Source organism: Sesamum indicum, unplaced genomic scaffold (assembly GCF_000512975.1).
Source record: "Sesamum indicum cultivar Zhongzhi No. 13 unplaced genomic scaffold, S_indicum_v1.0 scaffold00155, whole genome shotgun sequence".
Classification (NCBI taxonomy): Eukaryota; Viridiplantae; Streptophyta; class Magnoliopsida; order Lamiales; family Pedaliaceae; genus Sesamum; species Sesamum indicum.
In genome coordinates, this window is record NW_011628063.1 from 62,570 (window position 1) to 80,293 (window position 17,724).

At 34.1% G+C, this 17,724-nt stretch overlaps 2 protein-coding genes across 2 annotated transcripts; one reads left to right on the plus strand and one right to left on the minus strand.

Annotated features, from left to right (window-relative positions):
- Positions 1 to 231: 231 nt before the first annotated feature.
- LOC105179375 lies at positions 232 to 1,362 on the minus strand. The gene is made up of 2 exons (XM_011102986.2): positions 1,136 to 1,362; positions 232 to 1,047 (listed from the first exon to the last, which is right to left on the minus strand). The coding sequence occupies exons 1-2, from the start codon at positions 1,293 to 1,295 to the stop codon at positions 626 to 628; spliced, it is 582 nt and encodes a 193-aa protein (XP_011101288.1). The 5' UTR covers positions 1,296 to 1,362; the 3' UTR covers positions 232 to 625.
- Positions 1,363 to 9,503: 8,141 nt separating this feature from the next.
- Positions 9,504 to 17,088, plus strand: LOC105179376 (copper methylamine oxidase). The gene is made up of 12 exons (XM_011102987.2): positions 9,504 to 10,019; positions 11,427 to 11,536; positions 11,654 to 11,959; positions 13,247 to 13,359; positions 13,439 to 13,769; positions 13,855 to 14,070; positions 14,169 to 14,405; positions 14,876 to 15,061; positions 15,276 to 15,416; positions 15,685 to 15,953; positions 16,385 to 16,466; positions 16,753 to 17,088. Exons 1-12 carry the CDS (start codon positions 9,812 to 9,814, stop codon positions 16,885 to 16,887), a joined length of 2,334 nt encoding a protein of 777 aa, XP_011101289.1. The 5' UTR covers positions 9,504 to 9,811; the 3' UTR covers positions 16,888 to 17,088.
- Positions 17,089 to 17,724: the final 636 nt, after the last annotated feature.

The following is a 17,724-nucleotide window of genomic DNA, read 5'->3' on the forward strand; positions in this document are numbered from 1 at the left end:
ATATCATTGAGGTAATTACCAATGTAGTACCACACTTCACTAAAATAGTACAATTGATGCTGCATAAACAACCTCGTTTGTAAAATTAGTACTTCACTCTATCTTTAATGTGTGTATTTCATATGGCATTTGATCCCAAAAAATTCAAGTCTTAACAACCACGTACTCTGTACATGGATTTCCGACGTAAAAGTTAATAGATGTACTAACGTTAAGAACGAGACGCTTGGATAATAGCATGCCAACTTCCAATACCCTAACGATAACAAAAATATAATTCTCTCTCATAATTAGCAACTCCCAATTTCTGTTGCCCACGAAGTCATTGTAGGGCTTCTCATGAACGCCGCCGGCACTGGAAACAAATGGCTGAAAAATCACAAGTAACGGCGGAGAATTCAGCCAGCAAACCATCAATCTACGGCGGCTTAATCGGAAGCCTAATGCATATCCGATAACTCAGATAAAATAGAACTGAATAAACCTTCGATAACGATTTACAATACTCGCGAAATTACACCAATTTACAATTTCTAATTCCAAAGGAAAAAAATATTGGAATTTCTCAGGTGTTAACTCACGGTATCTTGATCTGTGCTTGAGTTTGTGGTGTTAATCTCTACTGCTACTGAGCGTAATTCCGGTGTGGTACACGGTGGAGGTGCCTCGGGCTGGTCACCGCGTAGTTACGGTATTCCCCAGCGATGACAGGATATCCAACCGCAGGGGAGAAACAACGGTCCGTAAACGGTGGAGCTGCGCAATAGCCAACGGCAACGGGAACGGCCCGGCGCTGCGGTTTCCGAGCCGAGGGAAAATCGAAACACGACAAAGGAGACGACGGAGGCGAGACTTTCTTCGCAGATTTGATCGGAAAAAGCACGGCTCTAATTTTGGCCTCCGGCGAAACCCTATCGTACTCTCCGATAACACTTCTGAGCTCCTCCTCTGATTTGATTGAGATCAACACGTCCAGATCTTCACTCGGCAACTTACACTTCAAATCCATGGAAGATCCACACAATTCCCCAAATTTCACCATCAGCTCTGCGTAGAATCCACAAAAACCTCAGTAATCCCCCAAAACCTAACAAAAACGGAATAAAACGCGAGAAAAACTAACAACGGCGATTACCTAAAAATGTAATCGAACGATCGACGGAGAGAACTCGAGTCTGACCGCCTACGTATCGGAGCTCGCCGTCAGTCGGACGGGGGACGATTTTGCCGCCGTAACTGCAGAGAAACTTGATGGTTGTTGGAGCTTTGGGACTTGAACTAAAAGTTGGAGCCATCTAAAGAGAGAAAAAGTCCGCGAAGAGGGAGAGAGAAGATAATCAGTGAGGAATCTGTTTGGTGGGTTCAAGACACAAAGCCATATTATATAGAGTTTGTGCATGGGAACTTCCATAGAAGCGAGGAATCCTAAGTGCAATTGGAAACGGGTCATTAAATTAGAGCGTGTTTGGTGAAAGGAAAAAATGTAAGAAAAAATTATAACTCAAATTTTGATTGATTTGTTAGATCGAAAATTAGTGGATTTTTTATCTCATATTAATTTTAAAAAAATTATTTATATTTTATTTTAAAATATACGATACTATAGTAAGATCAAATAATTATATATAGGCTGAGGAATAATTCAACTTTGACAAACGAGGTACATACCTCGATCTCCTCAGCTCGTCTATTTTCATGTTTTTATCTTATACTTTAGCTTGTTATCATCGAAAAGTATACGTTTTTATTTATTTTGCTATATTATTGATAAAATATCATGAATTCTTATTTTTATTCATTTACACAATAATAATATCTTTTATTTTCTGAAAAGTAACTGTTATTTTCACGTGATAATATATATATGGGGGAGTTGGTCAACTTATAATTTCCGTCGAATGGAGCATGGGCTTCTAGAAGGATTACACAAATTGAATCTTTTTATTTTAAATTCTATCATATTTTTTATATTATTTAACATATATATATATATTACGCTTATTTGAAATAAAAAATTTAATTCCAAAACTATATAATTGTATGAGTAGTTTCATCAAATCTTTAAGAAAAAAAAAAAAAGAAAAGAGAGTAGAATTTTAGTATCCACCAAACAAGGCTTAAGGTAAGGAAAGGGCAACCTTCGCAATGAAGGTAGAACCAGTGTAGTAGAGATTAGTGGCAGTAATGAGGTGGAGTAGTTACACGGGTTGGACTGGCAACGCCTCTTTTGGAGTGACGCGTGGATGTCATTCTGGCCCATATCCGCGCCGGATTCCGAGGGACCCGCCTGCAAAATGGGCCCCACCCGCTATGCCTGTGGTCTGCTCAGTCCCTAACCGCTCACCTTCTTGACAACTAACCGCATATTTGGTTTGTCGACACGTGTCACGTTGGGGGCGGGGGGCGGGAGTTGGTATTATTCTCTTTATTTTAAGTTAATTAGTTAGTTGAATACCTCCATCTCAACTTTTCTTAATTTTTTATTCATAAACGCGATAATATATAATTGGTTGTTGTTGGTGTATGCGGTTTCTTTCAACACATAAAAAATTATAACGTGAGATAAAAAAATTATAACGTGAGATAAAAAAATTATAAAAAAATATAAAACGTGGTGAGATGATGAAAAAAAGAAAGTATCTCAAGAAAAAGAAATACGAGTAAAATATGAAGGAAAAAAATTATAATTATGAGTTTATTAAAAATATAAAAATTTGTATTAAATAATAAATATAGAGAATACGACAAAGAAAAAATTAATATTAATAGGATTTATTAAAATTATGAAAGTTCGTGAAGGCAAAAAATAGAGTAGTGGGTTGAGAGAAATTTTTTTAGAATAATTGCAAAAATATTAAAATTACTATTATGGGTAATTTTTTTTAAAAGAATAAAATGAATGAAAGGATAAAATGAGACAATCAAAAATTTTTACGGTCAATAACATTTTTTTTTTGTAATAGTATTGATAATTAGATTTCCTGTCAAATAACTATAGTAACTAAATTTGTTTTATTTGCATTATAGTGTCATCATCTCATATATATATATATTAGAGATAAAATTAATTCTATTTGATAAATAATAATTATATAATTTATAAGAAAAATTCAGATAATAAATGAGACAGACATCACTAGAAAAAAAATTATTATTGTCTACATGAACAATATTTTTTATCATGGTTATGACCTTTAGCTTTTTAGCTATAACAAATATTTTTGCCGCACACGCCAAAACCACGACCAACAATTATTTGGTAGTCATAGTCAATAATTATTTATAATGACTATTTATTTTTATTTATATTTAAATATTATATTTTTTATTTCAAGTTTTTTAAATTTGATGTATGACCTGAATAAAAAAAATATTATTTCAAGTCTATTTACATAATAATTGTTACAAAAAAAAATGTTAGTTGATTAATATGCATGATTAATTGTTGAACTAATCACAAGACATCGAATATGTTATAACAGATTAAAGGTAACATGATTTTGTTATTATATAATTATGATCATAATACATTATTGTATTATGGTGTCTATTTGGTGACAATTATTAGATTATGATTACTTTGAGTTGATTATAAAATAAATTTGAAATAATCAGTTGAAATTATTTGGGTCAGTTGGTAGAAAGAATATTAGGAATTAACTTTTAACTTAATTTAATGATCTCCAAAGTAAATATGTATGTGCATTCTCTAATTGTCTAATCCATGGGTTATGATGTCCAACTTTTGTCTATTTCAATTTAATTATTGATAAGTCGATTTTAAATTTCTAATAATTATGACGATAGAATTTAAGATGTTATTAATGGTATATGTACCAATTTGCTATGATGCGGGCAAAAAATTATTCGTTTATGTTGTATTTAACTTGGGATCTTTGGGTCCGATCTTTCACAAATTTATAGAATTGAGATTTGTAAAAAATATATTAGCACATCAATGCTTAAGTAAGTAAGCAGTCGTGAAAATAATAATTTAACAAAATAAAGCAATAGAGAATGATTGCGTTGCAGTAGAATGCATAAAATGTTAGTGATTTGTGCATGTAGACGTTGTGAAGTTATATTACCCTTCTCGACGGAACACCTTTTTATAGTCCCCAACCCCAAGCCGGTTGATGAGGTAACGTCCCTTGCGCCTCCGGGAGATGATTGCCGAGGATAAGGCATCCATGAATTTAGAGAGAAATTGAGAGGTTTCAACCGTTATGAGATTCTTACCAGAATAAACCTCCTTCCAGGATATGTTCCTGGATTCCAAGTGATAGTTGCAGTGAAGATGGGGGATCTGTCTAGATCTCCGATCTCTGTCACCTAGTGCGTGGCTATCCTTTCTTCAAATAGCCTTTTGCCGTCTGTGTATAACGATATACTGGCGTCTGCGTAGTTGTCAGGTTATCTTTACCCCATGTTGATAGTGTCTAATACCATTTGGTGTTTTTACCCAAAATAAATAAACATACAAACTTCAATTATGGAACGTTTTAGTTTATTGGACCTTTTAAATATAAAAGTTTGTGGACTGCAAAAAGGGCCCATGTCCTTTAAGAGAAAACATACATTGGGCTTTAAGGGAAAAAAACACACACACACATAGAAATGAGGTATTCATAGCCTATAATCCCATCAATACACTAAAAATTAAGTATATAATTTTCACTAAATCATAATTACAATTAGACTATAGTTTTTACCGATATGAAATGGTTAGTTTTATTCAAATTCGTCGCATTCAAATAGAATTAAAGGTACTATTATAGTCTATCCCTTAAATTTGCATTTAAATTACTTTAGTCCATCAATTTTATTTCTTGACGTTAAAAGAACTTTAATTTTTATCTCAAATTGTCATCTTTGACCATTTTTCGATGAAAATATGATTGAAAAAATAGTTATATGACCATCACATAGCTCAGTCATTAAGGAAATTTTGTCATTAAGCATTTTTCTTAAAAATTAAATTAAACACGTCTTGGCGATATTTTAAGATACGAGCTTGTTCTCTAAACGACCACATTCAACATCCACACAAAAGTTATACGTCGGTGTTCTTCTATGCAAAATTTCGATAAGAAAACAAACAAGGAATGTATTTTGGTCGTATTTTCATCCCAAAATTACACTTTTACTCGAATTCTTCTCCTATATTGATTTTATGAATATTTTTTAAACTAATTAGTAGGGGAATTAAGACGTTTCTAAGGAGAAAAAAATTGTTTTAGTTGAAATAGGCTACCACAACTACTTAGTACATATGCATTTCTTGCCCTCTCATTACATCTTCCACACCACAAATATAAATACGCAAACTATAAAGAAAAAATCTTCATATATTTATTTCTGTACATCATTTTCCAAATTTCTCACTTTTGTCTGTAGACGAAAACGATTTCTTTATCATGTTGGGACATTGGTTCTGATTCATATCGGGATTTAGCAATACCACAATGATTGAAATTTTTTTTTGAAAATATTAAAATTATCATAGAGTAAACATACAGATCAGCATTGAGCATTATAATGATTAAGCCAATAAATAATTCAACAAGATAAAAAGGAAAAGTTAAGTAAGAACGTGAGATTATGATAAAATAAATTATGAATGTCTAAAATGGAGTATTGAAAGTATGAAATTAATGCTAAATGTTCGTGTGAAAAGCGTGGAGAAATGAGAGAATCCAACCATCCTTGCTATTTGAAAAGTGTAGTTAGTTTAGTTGTTGTATTGACTTACCTAGACTCCTATTTATATGAGAAGTTTTCAGATTTTTAAGAATTAGTTGGTGACGGTTAAGATATCTATAGAATTCTTGAGATGTCGAGTTTTTAAAGACGATGCTTATCCAAATATTGGAATTATCCAAAAAAAGACATGATAGTATAAGAGATCATGCCAGGTCAATAGAGAATATAAGGGATTAGTTGATGTTTCCATCGGCCGAATCCAACTGGCTACTACGTCCTTGCTGACGCTCTTTTCTGGTGAGGTACCTATAATGTGTTGAATACTACTGACGCGACAACTTTGTTATTTGGTATTGGGTCTGCTGCTGCAGGTACTATTTTTGGACATTGCCCCATTAATGCGATTGAGGATGAGTTGGTTGGTCTAATACCCTTTATTATCTATCATGTATGTTTGAATCAACAGAGTTTGGACATGTTGAGCTGAGCAGATGGTACCTGACTCATTGGCTTGGATTTGAGTCGAATTTGGTCATTTAAGCTTGTAAAAATATTTGTTGTAGGCAACATGTAGGTTCTTGCCATACAAAATAGCCACATCCTAACATCCTACTCTACGTACAAAAACTTGAAATGATTTCTATATACTAAACTAACATAAAAAATGAAGAAAAAGTATCTTATCCTATATTTTCTGCAGCCCAGCTACAATATTTTGGTTTTAGTAAAAAAGGGACTAATTTTATAAATTTACAATTTAAAAGATTAGAACGAAAAATCAAATTTAAATTAATCATTGGACCCTCTTAAAGTAAAAAATTTAGCCATATTTTCACCAAAAAATAGTTAAAGGGACCAATATGAGACAAGACTATAATTTAGAATGTTAATATCAAAAAATGAACTAAATATGCCAAAAATATAATTTATATGATTTGAAATCTAATAATTCCATGGCTTTCTCGATCATTATCTAACATGAACAGCGTATTATGCCAAATACTCTAATATCTAATAAGCTCTAACATCTTATTTATCCAAACACTTTAAAAACTTATTTTTAAAATAAAATTTAATATTTTTGAACTTTTAAAAATTTAATAAGAACTTATAAAATATTTCAAATAAACAGCCACCTTCATATAAAGAAAAGTATTATAATGGAATAAAATATTTTTAATGGGCATGGATTAAAAGAGAGCCAAAAAAAAAAAACAAAAGCCACCCTTCACATTGATAGAGTGCTTGAGATCAGACAAAAATTAATGTGAAAACAAAACCTAGGTCCACATGGAACAGTCCACACATTGCTCGCTTTCTTTAAGGAAATTCAAGTCCACTGTAACAAATTCTCACTAGTCGAGCAGTATTACTATTGACCTGACTCTAATTGACTTTGGACAAATAATAGAGTCCAAAGCTCCACAAAAAAGAACACCTTCCAACAACTAATATACCTCTCTTTTATAGAATAATTACATGTAGTATATATGTATATGTGTGTATCAAGACAAGTAAAATGATGCCCCTTTTATAAGTATAGAAATCATCCACCGTTTTAATGTGAATTAGTGAATAATAATGTGATGAATTACCAGAGATAGTGGGAATAAATGATTAGTAATGTATATGCACATGGCGTCTTAGTGGGACGATGGTATTAAAAAAAATATATTACAAATACGATGATCAAAATCATATACCAACACCACTAACCTCAATTATCAATAGATGAAATATGAAAGAACATATATTATAATTTAAATATTAAAATTCAATATATACTAACACAGCCTTTACTTAGGAGCATGCAAAAAATACACATTTATCTCATGAATTTTTCTGTACTAGAAGTCAAATTCTAACACGACAAGGAACTGATCAACTGATGAGCTCTTCCTTTTTGTTATATATATTTTTATTGTTTTGAAAATAAATCTGAAAATAACAAAAATACAAATCATGGTATATTTATACAATATAAATTTCACTACTGACGTGGTATAATGCATAAAATTTGATGTTGTTATGTCTGATATATTTGAAAAATCAAAATTGATTATTTTATTTTATTTCTACAAATTGGAAGTAATTCAAATAATCACAAATTATAACAATCCAAAATTCTTGATCATGCATAAAATCTTCGAAATAATTAAATAAACCCTATATAAAACCTCAAATCCACACACATACATATATATATATATATCTATCGTTGAGTATTTAGAGTATGAAATTTATCACTTGAACATCTTAGAAGACCAAATTAAATAGTACTTATTATACCATTGTTAATTGATAAGGTATAATTAAAAATTTATGAGTTTGTCCTTAAAAGATGCTACACTAGAGAGGGCAAGCCTTAGAGCTTATTATGGGTGATAAAAAAATTTTAAAACAGCCTAAAATCGTCCCGAACTAAATCGAACCAAATCGTTTTTTCATGATTTATTTTTCAAATTGCAATCCTAAATTTAGAGTAAGGTCGCACCACACTATTGGTTTGATTTTAATTTAAAACTTAAAAAATTCGCAAAAACCAAATTGCACCACTGAATATACAACTAATATTTTAAATTATATATAATAACTTGATAAAATAATTAATCTTTTAGAAGAATATCATATTCAAATTATATAATCTCGAAATTCATATGTTATCAAAGATGCACATTACAAAATTCATTTTTGTAAAATTTATATTTGGATTTATTGTTTAATTCTTTAAAACCATCTAATGATTGTCTCAATTTGTTATTCATTTTTTCTTCCCCCCCCCCTTTTTTTTCATCTCCCCCTTTTCCTCTTCTCTCTTTTCTCTTTTACCGCTTCTTTTTCTTTTCTTTTTTTTTTTTTTATCTTTTTGCCTTTTATCTCTATTCTCTCTAAAATCAATTATTGACCTTTATTGTATTAAGTGTTTCCTTGTTAATTAATATATATGATCTTATATTTTAATCTACTTAAAGTTGTGAAAAGTGTTGGTGGTCTATGATGCATAACGTTGGTTTTTCTTTCTTGCTACATACAAATACTTGTTTCATTTATTGATTTTTGTTAGTCTCAACATCTTATTTTTGTTAAAGTATTAGAAACCTCATACCGCTTGCAACCGCTCCTTTGATTTTAATTTTAAAATGGACAATTTAAAAAATTATTTTATAAAACCACCAGTGACAATTTGATTTGAAAATAGGTTTAAAAAATCGAAACCACACCGAGAACACCCCTAGAGCTTATAAGCCACTCAAATTCATAATATGTAATTGTTGTTGGATGCACAAAAGTATCGTAGTTGCCATGTGCTTGAGATGGATGTATGACCTGGTTTTCACCGACGACGCCAAATAATGCAATGTGCGGCGCTGATGTCCTGCTATGAGGATTGTCCATTTAGATTTCATGATTCTCATAAATTTATTTTTGAAAAGACGCTTTACTAGAAAAAAGAAAACTTAGGGCTTTCGAGACATTCAAGTTCTTGACAACCCATTTCGGAGCATATCAACAACATCAATAATTTTTTAAACTATATGGTCTTTTTTATAACTTTTCTAAATTGTATACTAATCACGTAGCAAATGCAATTTGGATGTTTACAAGATCAGTTTTGATTAAAAGTTTTCGAAAAAATAAGAGCTATTTCTTCTAATATAAAAGACTTTTGTCCTTATCATGCAAAGTATCAAGAGAGGATTATTATTAGCTAAAAGCCATTATTCCTATCACACCCACTCTCTTATCTTATAAAAAAAGTTAAGGGAAAATAAATCCAAAAGTTTGAAAAATATTTTTACGAAAATTTCAATGTCGGAAAGCTCCATCAATCTGTGGTCCCTATAAGCCCATTTTCCCATACTGTTTTCTCATCTTTCTCTCTCTAAAGAGAGGCACTGGCGATCAGAGTGAATTAATAGCTTGCATTTTTAGTTGTTGATCGCTTTTCTGCACTTATACGTAGAGGAATTTGTGTCTGTAATTGTGGAGGCGCGGCTGTTGTTGGTAGTGGTGGTGGTGGTGGTGTGAGGAGTTCCAGTGTTTGCTGTATGTCAGTAGAGTGCTACACGCATTGTGGTGGATTTGGTGAGCTTGCCAATCAGTTACAATGGCCCCAGCTCAGAAAGAGGCGACGCTTGCTGTTAGTTGCGTTCCGACAGCAGCTGGTGTTTCTGCCGCCGGCGTAGTCCGCAGGGAGACTGCGTCCGCCTCCGGTGCTGCTGATTGGGGCGTATCATCTGCCGCTAAAGACCTGCAGAGCAAGAATTTGGCGTCCTTAATGAGACCGGATCCTTCCTCTAAAGCTACTACTAAAGGTTTGCCTCCCTTTCTCTCTCTTTGTTTTAAAGAGAGTTCATGGAAATAATTTTGTCCTTGACGTTTGAACTTTGAAGAAGAGTAGAGGAATTTATTGTTTAGCATAAGCGTATTCTATATGTGTAGCCTGTATGTTTCACTGTAGCGCGTGATGTGCGTTGATCAAGATCTTGAAATCTTGATGGTGGTTCAGTTGAAACAGATTGACTTGCATTGTGCCCCCCTCTTGTGACTATGTTTGTTTTATCTTATTCTTTCGTGTCTTGGTGCTGCGGCCGATCAGTCATTTGTTTGCTTGTGTCTAGAGAGGCGCATGAAAGTCACTACTAGATTATGCATATAATACTGCTGGTGACTAATTTTTCTGTCTATTGTTATGTTAGATCATTTGAAGCTGATCTTTCTTCCATCTACTCCTTGAACTTCTGGAGAAAATGAGGATATTGAAAGGACAAGAAAAGTAGACTTTAGAAGAAATTAAATCAGCCATCTGAATTTTTAGGTCTAAGATTTTTTAATGTTTAGTGGTTTACACTAGAACTTGAGATATAAATTTGCATGCGTTTAGCAGGTGCTGGGAGTCCATGCCAAAAAATCTGTATTATATTTGTGGATCAGTTTTATGTATAACTCACTTTTCGTAGATGACCTCTAGGTTATTAGTAAACTGAATGTTGGTGTTTATTGTGTAGATCATATCAGCTTGGAGATTATTACTTACTTAATGATAAGGAGTTCCAATGCTTTGTCACTGGACCATAATTAATTTTCAATTTGATTTTATAATTTTGATCTATTCATTAAAGCATGATTTGGTTGCAGGTATTCCATTTAATGTCTAAAATAAGTAGATCTAAAAAAATAACTGTTAGGAAATAGTTCCCTTCATAATGGCATTTGGTTCATCATCCTTTTTTGCTTTTGACCTTTTCTTGTTATCGTATATGTAGAGGAATCGTTGCTTATATGGCATAAAAGACATAATCTATAATTGAGGCGTGTTGACTAACCACCTCACTTGTCATTTGGCCTGTTCTGGTGCCCCACTTCTATTGCTTAGTTGTTCCCAAAGTTTGCATCAGATGAAGGGTGAAATGTTATCACATCAATGTGTTGCATTCTTTAATGTAAATGCTGCTAGATTGTACCTTTCCTGGAATTATATGTGGCAGTATAATCTGGAGTTTATTTAGTTTGTATATCATTTGATTATGTTGCATTCCTCCTGAGCCACTAGCATCCTTGGAAATTGCCAGCAAGTTATCTCTGACAGTTATTTATGTTAGTACATGTAAATATTTATTGAATGAAAAAGTGTGTGATGTATGTTAGACCTCTATCAGATTATTCTTCTAAATTTAAATCGAAATTTTATTCATTCGTTAATAAGTTCATTGCCTGTTCAGGGATCCAGCTCATGCCAAGGGCTCAAACCAAACATCCTTTGGATCCATTATCTGCTACAGAAATCTCTGTGGCTGTAGCAACTGTCAGAGCTGCTGGAGCCACCCCTGAGGTTCACTAGGGCACTTTATTTTCTTTTCTCCCACTCAAGCTATGATGCATATGTGATTAAACTAGGTGCTTTTTTATTTTATCTTGACTTTGTCACTGACTTCTCCTCTCTTTCCAGGTCAGAGATAGCATGAGGTTTATTGAAGTGGTTCTGCTGGAGCCGGAAAAACATGTAGTGGGCCTGGCAGATGCTTATTTCTTTCCCCCTTTTCAACCCTCATTGTTGCCTAGAGCAAAAGGAGGACCAGAAATTCCTAGTAAACTCCCGCCAAGGCGAGCTAGACTAGTCGTCTATAATAAAAGATCCAATGAGACTAGTGTATGGATTGTAGAGCTGGCAGAAGTACATGCTACAACGCGAGGTGGACATCATAGGGGAAAAGTGATTTCTTCTACAGTTGTCCCAGATGTTCAGCCACCAATGGTATATCTGTCTAATTAAAGCCTTTTTACAATTTATTATGTTTATGTTTGGCCCTTGAGTTCCTAGTATTTGAAACTAACAGTTGATGCTTATTAAATTTTTGTGATCCATATTGGCCAATTCTATGCCACTGGGCAGGAAAAGTTTATCTAGGTTACATAACATCTCATGGAATCTAAACACAAGTGATCAACTCGACATGCACTGGCTGCATCTTGTTGATGATGATAGATTTGAAGTACAAAAATATATGGATGCATATGTACTTTCTTGTTGTTCTCATATATGACGGTACTTGTTCCAGGGTCCCTTTTCGATTCCTCCATTCATAGCTAATATCATCTTTGCACTGGTTAAAGGCATGACTTTTAGAATATGCTTTGATGTATTGACTCATTATGCATGGTTGAAGATAACAAGGAAAAGAGGAAAGTCAATTGTTTTCCTTTTTCAGGGTTGGGGAGTGGGTGGGAGGGTTATTTTGGATGGAGAAGTTCTTCTACAAGTAAACAAGAAAGGAAATAAAAATAGTTTTATTCAAATTGGGAGACAGACTTGTCCTAGAATGACCATAGGGGTGGCATTTAAAAATAAGTTGTCTGTTTGATGCTATAATCTTTCTTGAGTTGCACAACATCTGGAACTTTGATTATTGTCTGGTATGGTTACGGTGCATGCACATACAGAGAAATTTTGCAAGGCTTGGGGTATGCCAAACCTTTATATTTTCCAGAGTGCACTCTGCACATTGGTAGTTGTGTGCATAGGTAGAAGGTTGATGCATATGTTTAATAGGTCTGGTTGATATAAATATCTTCTAAAATGGAATTTCTAGTGTCTGCTGGTTATCCACCAGAGGTATGAAATCAAGAGGATCACACATTTAAAGCTTAAATTGGTTTCTCTTGTATGTACCTTTTATTCCCCTGTTCCTAAAGTCACTATTTATATTATAATGATAGTGGCTCTTTGGTAATTATGAAAGAACTGTGTGACTGTAGGCTTGTGTTTGGAAAAGTTTGAGCCGCCATAAATACTTTAAGTGACTACATAAATTCATACCTGAATTTGGTGTCTAAAATACTTTTTTAGGGTGCATTAAGATAGCATGTTATATTACTTAGATTTATAAGTGTTTCTTCTTCTCTCCTTTTTTTTCTTTTAGGTGTGGGCTCTTAGCTGAAATTGATAATGTGGTTTGACTTTATGGATTGTATTTATGGTTTTTTCTAGTCTACATGATATATATAATTTCACTCTCTAAATTTCTTATCATTCTCCCAATAGGATGCTGCAGAATACGCTGAATGTGAAGCTATAGTCAAAGATTACCCTCCATTTATGGAAGCCATGAAGAGAAGGGGTATTGATGATATGGATCTGGTCATGGTTGATCCCTGGTTAGTAAGATACAAATGTGCCATGTAATTATAGCAGTTAACTGTTTCAGTTATTTCACAGTCTTGTTGCTGCAAATAGGTGCGTTGGTTACCACAGTGAGGCTGATGCTCCTAGTCGTAGACTGGCAAAACCGCTTATATTTTGCCGAACAGAGAGTGACTGCCCACTGGAGAATGGTTATGCGCGACCGGTTGAAGGAATTCATGTGCTTGTTGATATGCAAAATATGGTAGTAATTGAGTTTGAAGATCGTAAGCTTGTTCCCTTGCCTCCAGCTGATCCACTCAGAAATTATACTCCTGGTGAAACAAGAGGAGGGGTAGATAGAAGTGATGTAAAACCCCTTCAAATTGTTCAACCTGAAGGTCCGAGCTTTCGGATAAATGGACATTATGTTGAGTGGCAGAAGGTAGTTATTTATTATTTATTCTTTTCTTGTTGCTTGTGTCATTTTAGAAAATGTGAACACTAATTGTTGAAATTTGGATTGGCAGTGGAACTTCCGCATTGGTTTCACTCCGAGGGAGGGATTGGTTATTCATTCTGTTGCCTATGTTGACGGTAGTCGGGGTAGGAGACCTATAGCCCATAGGTTGAGTTTTGTAGAGATGGTCGTGCCCTATGGAGATCCCAATGAACCACATTACAGAAAGAATGCATTTGACGCTGGGGAAGATGGCCTCGGGAAGAATGCTCATTCTCTTAAGAAGGTTTCCTCTCTGTCTCCTGTGTGGATTACCATTTCACTTTGAGTTTGTTGTGCATTGATCTTGCTGTCCAATTCTACACTAATCATTCTTCTTTCTAGGGATGTGATTGTTTGGGATACATAAAATACTTTGATGCCCATTTTACAAATTTTACTGGGGGTGTTGAAACTATTGAAAACTGCGTGTGCTTGCATGAAGAAGATCATGGAATCCTGTGGAAGCATCAAGATTGGAGAACTGGTCTAGCAGAAGTTCGGCGATCAAGGCGCCTCACTGTTTCTTTTATTTGCACTGTGGCTAATTATGAATATGGATTCTACTGGCACTTTTATCAGGCAAGTAAGCAACGTTTACCACAAGGAGTTTGCATATCTTACATTCCATTTAAGATGATTGAAGTTGGGAACTTTCATATGTTGGCTTCAAATTTATGACATTCCACTTATAAACTAGCCTATGAGTTTGCTTGCACTAAGCGGCAATACTATTTTATTTTGACATAGTAAGCTTCCCAATAAGGCGAAGAAATAAAGCAATAACCAAGAAAATGAAGAGACTTTTGTCAGCAAGATGTGATGATAAGTGCAGGTTGCTTCCAACTAATAGATTTCTACAAAAGTAATGTGACATAAAATCGGATGATCTCCACTTCCATTTTTTTGTTCTTCTGTGAGTACCTTCTGAGCAGTTACAGCATTCTTCAAACTATCTTTATTTTCTGAAGCTAAGGGTTTCTAACCCATTAGCCCAACCAAGAGACTTTTCTTTATTATCCTGGGATTCAGTAGTCTGTTCGCTTCTGCAGGATGGGAAAATTGAAGCTGAAGTTAAACTTACTGGAATTCTTAGTTTAGGAGCACTACAACCTGGAGAATCTAGAAAATACGGTACAACAATTGCACCAGGATTATATGCTCCAGTTCATCAACACTTTTTTGTTGCTCGGATGGATATGGCAGTTGACTCTAAGCCTGGAGAAATGCACAATCAGGTTTGTCTTAAGTTAGTAACTTTCTGCTGTTGATTTCCAGGTTCACATGGATACATGTCATTTTGCTATCTGTTAGGTTTGCAGTACCCTAGAAGTTAATGCTTCTTGACTTTCCAATTTATAACTTTATTTGTATGTAATTCAGATTCTCTCATGCTATGATCGAACTACTGATTTGTATCTGGTTATTCTGCTGCTGCTCCATTTTCTTTAGGTTGTTGAAGTGAACCTCAGAGTTGAAGAACCTGGAAAGGATAATGTTCACAACAATGCATTCTATGCTGAGGAAACTTTACTTAGATCTGAATTAGAAGCCATGCGTGATTGTGATCCATTATCAGCCCGTCACTGGATTGTAAGAATCATCAGCCAACTCATCTTCTTCATATCTTTGTTAGTCATCTTTTATATGCAACTTTGTTTTTTCCAACCACATTCAGTTTTCATAGCTAGTACCTTCTGAAGAAAGAGATATTTTCTTCTCATCAATTGTTGTGGATGTGCTTCTATCTTTTCTAATCTAAAATGCTGTTAGGCAGAATATTCGGTTCTGATGTTGCTCATGTACTTCGAACGAGTTTCACCTAGATTATGATACTAACCTCATTCCACTAAAATTGCAGATAAGGAACACAAGAAGTGTCAATCGTAATGGACAGCTGACAGGCTATAAGTTGGTACCTGGTTCGAATTGTTTGCCATTGGCTGGTCCCGAGGCCAAGTTTCTGAGAAGAGCTGCGTTTCTGAAGCATAACCTATGGGTTACACCATATGCACGTGGGGAGGATTTCCCCGGAGGAGAGTTTCCTAACCAGAATCCACGTGTCGGAGAGGGGTTGGCTTCTTGGGTGAAGCAAAATCGGTCTCTGGAAGAAGCTGATATTGTGCTCTGGTCAGTTTCCTGAACACAACTCAATGTATTTTCTAATAGGATCTGCAATTTCATTATCATCAAGCTATCAACCATGGTTTGGAGACATGGTGTCTATCTTCCAGATATGCCCTAAATATTTTCTTTTCAATTACCCCTTGCAAATAGTAGTACCATAAAACAACTGAACTTTAAATCTAGTACATATTTTAGTTGATCTAATATTTCTCTTTTTTAATGTTAAACTGCTTAAAGTTCTTATTTATTTGCTATATCCAGTTTCTTTTTCTTTCATACTGTCAACTTTTGAGTCTATATATACTAGTCGTTGACAGTACCCTTGGCGATTAATGATCATCATTTGCCATTCAATTTCATATGTTACCTATGGAGCGAAGCATTGTGGTGAAAAATGAATCTCTCCTTTGTTTTGACTTATTTTTTTTATGCAGGTATGTTTTTGGAATTACACATGTTCCTCGGTTGGAAGACTGGCCTGTTATGCCAGTAGAACACATTGGTTTCGTGCTTCAGGTATGTTGTCCACATGATGTTCTTTTCTCATGTGCAATACTCACTTGTATCTCATAAGGAGAATAGTACCCCATAGCATTTATGATTATCCTCCTTTAAGCTCAGAAAATTGTATTTTGCAATTTATACAAATATGGTTTGATAATTGAGAGACACATCATTTATCTGGGCTGGTTTTTGCTTGATCCTTTCACTGCGCTAAGATTCCTCTGTTCCGAATTCATCTCCATTTGCTATATTTTCCTTCCCAAAGTATGCTAAAAATGCCGTTGCTTGTGGGTGGCAGCCACACGGATTCTTCAACTGCTCCCCTGCAGTAGACGTGCCTCCAAATGCCTGCGACATGGATGCAAAAGAGAACGATGTGAAAGACAATGGGGTCGCTAAGTCTATTTCCTCTGGTCTAATAGCTAAGCTCTGACAGGACACGAGTAGGTCTCTCTCATCACTTTGGAACAAATCCTGCTATTTGTTCAGCTTGTTCTCGTTAGTTTTGTGTCGTTTCGTAATGGATTGAACTCTCTGCTTTCAGTTTTATGTTCTGTATCACATATTTTTAGTTTGAACGCTTCATTGCTAGGTAAAAGAGTTTACATGAATTGTGAACTGTCATTTCTCCTTCTTTTCGACATAGTTTAGGTCCCAAGATTACTAAAACCAGCCTTTTTCCCTTCTTATGTTCCTTACTCTGGTCAAATGCATGCAGATTTCATTACATCCTGAATATCAATCATTAATATTATATCAGCAAATAATTAATCTAACTGGAAACAATTGTAATTGAGTAAAATTGTTTGAAAATAGATGAAGAGTAATACTATGTGACACTAAAATTATGAATTGAATAATGTCTGAATCTCAACTTTACCATATGAATTAGGTCTAATTAACTGAATCTTATGCTTATTCCAACATAGTAGTGTGTGTTATTATATACATAACAATGACAATCAATAATTTGGAGAGAGTAGGTATTGAAGGAATTGTTCCACGTACATTAGTTTCTCTCTCTTGTTTTAGGTATGATTTATTATTTACCACATTATATTATGACATCAGGGGTTTATTAAATACATCAATAGTTTAAAATTACGGTTAATAATATGACCTCCTCTCAACATGCGGATATATATTTTCCCAAAAATTTTTAAAATTGTACAGAAATTCTTCATTTACAATTATACCCATTTCGTTACAACTTGGATGGAAAATGTCTATATCAACATAAAAAAGCTACATAAACTTTTTTTTTTTATGC

Bases quoted from the DNA above. Each gene is read 5' to 3' on its own strand.
- LOC105179375 (XM_011102986.2), bottom strand. From the start codon at position 1,295: ATGGCTCCAACTTTTAGTTCAAGTCCCAAAGCTCCAACAACCATCAAG. The intron at 1,048-1,135 runs GTAATCGCCGTT...GATTCTACGCAG, and splicing joins TCGTTCGATTACATTTTTAG to AGCTGATGGTGAAATTTGGG.
- LOC105179376 (XM_011102987.2), top strand. From the start codon at position 9,812: ATGGCCCCAGCTCAGAAAGAGGCGACGCTTGCTGTTAGTTGCGTTCCG. The intron at 11,537-11,653 runs GTTCACTAGGGC...CTCTCTTTCCAG, and splicing joins CTGCTGGAGCCACCCCTGAG to GTCAGAGATAGCATGAGGTT. The intron at 14,406-14,875 runs GCAAGTAAGCAA...TCGCTTCTGCAG, and splicing joins TCTACTGGCACTTTTATCAG to GATGGGAAAATTGAAGCTGA.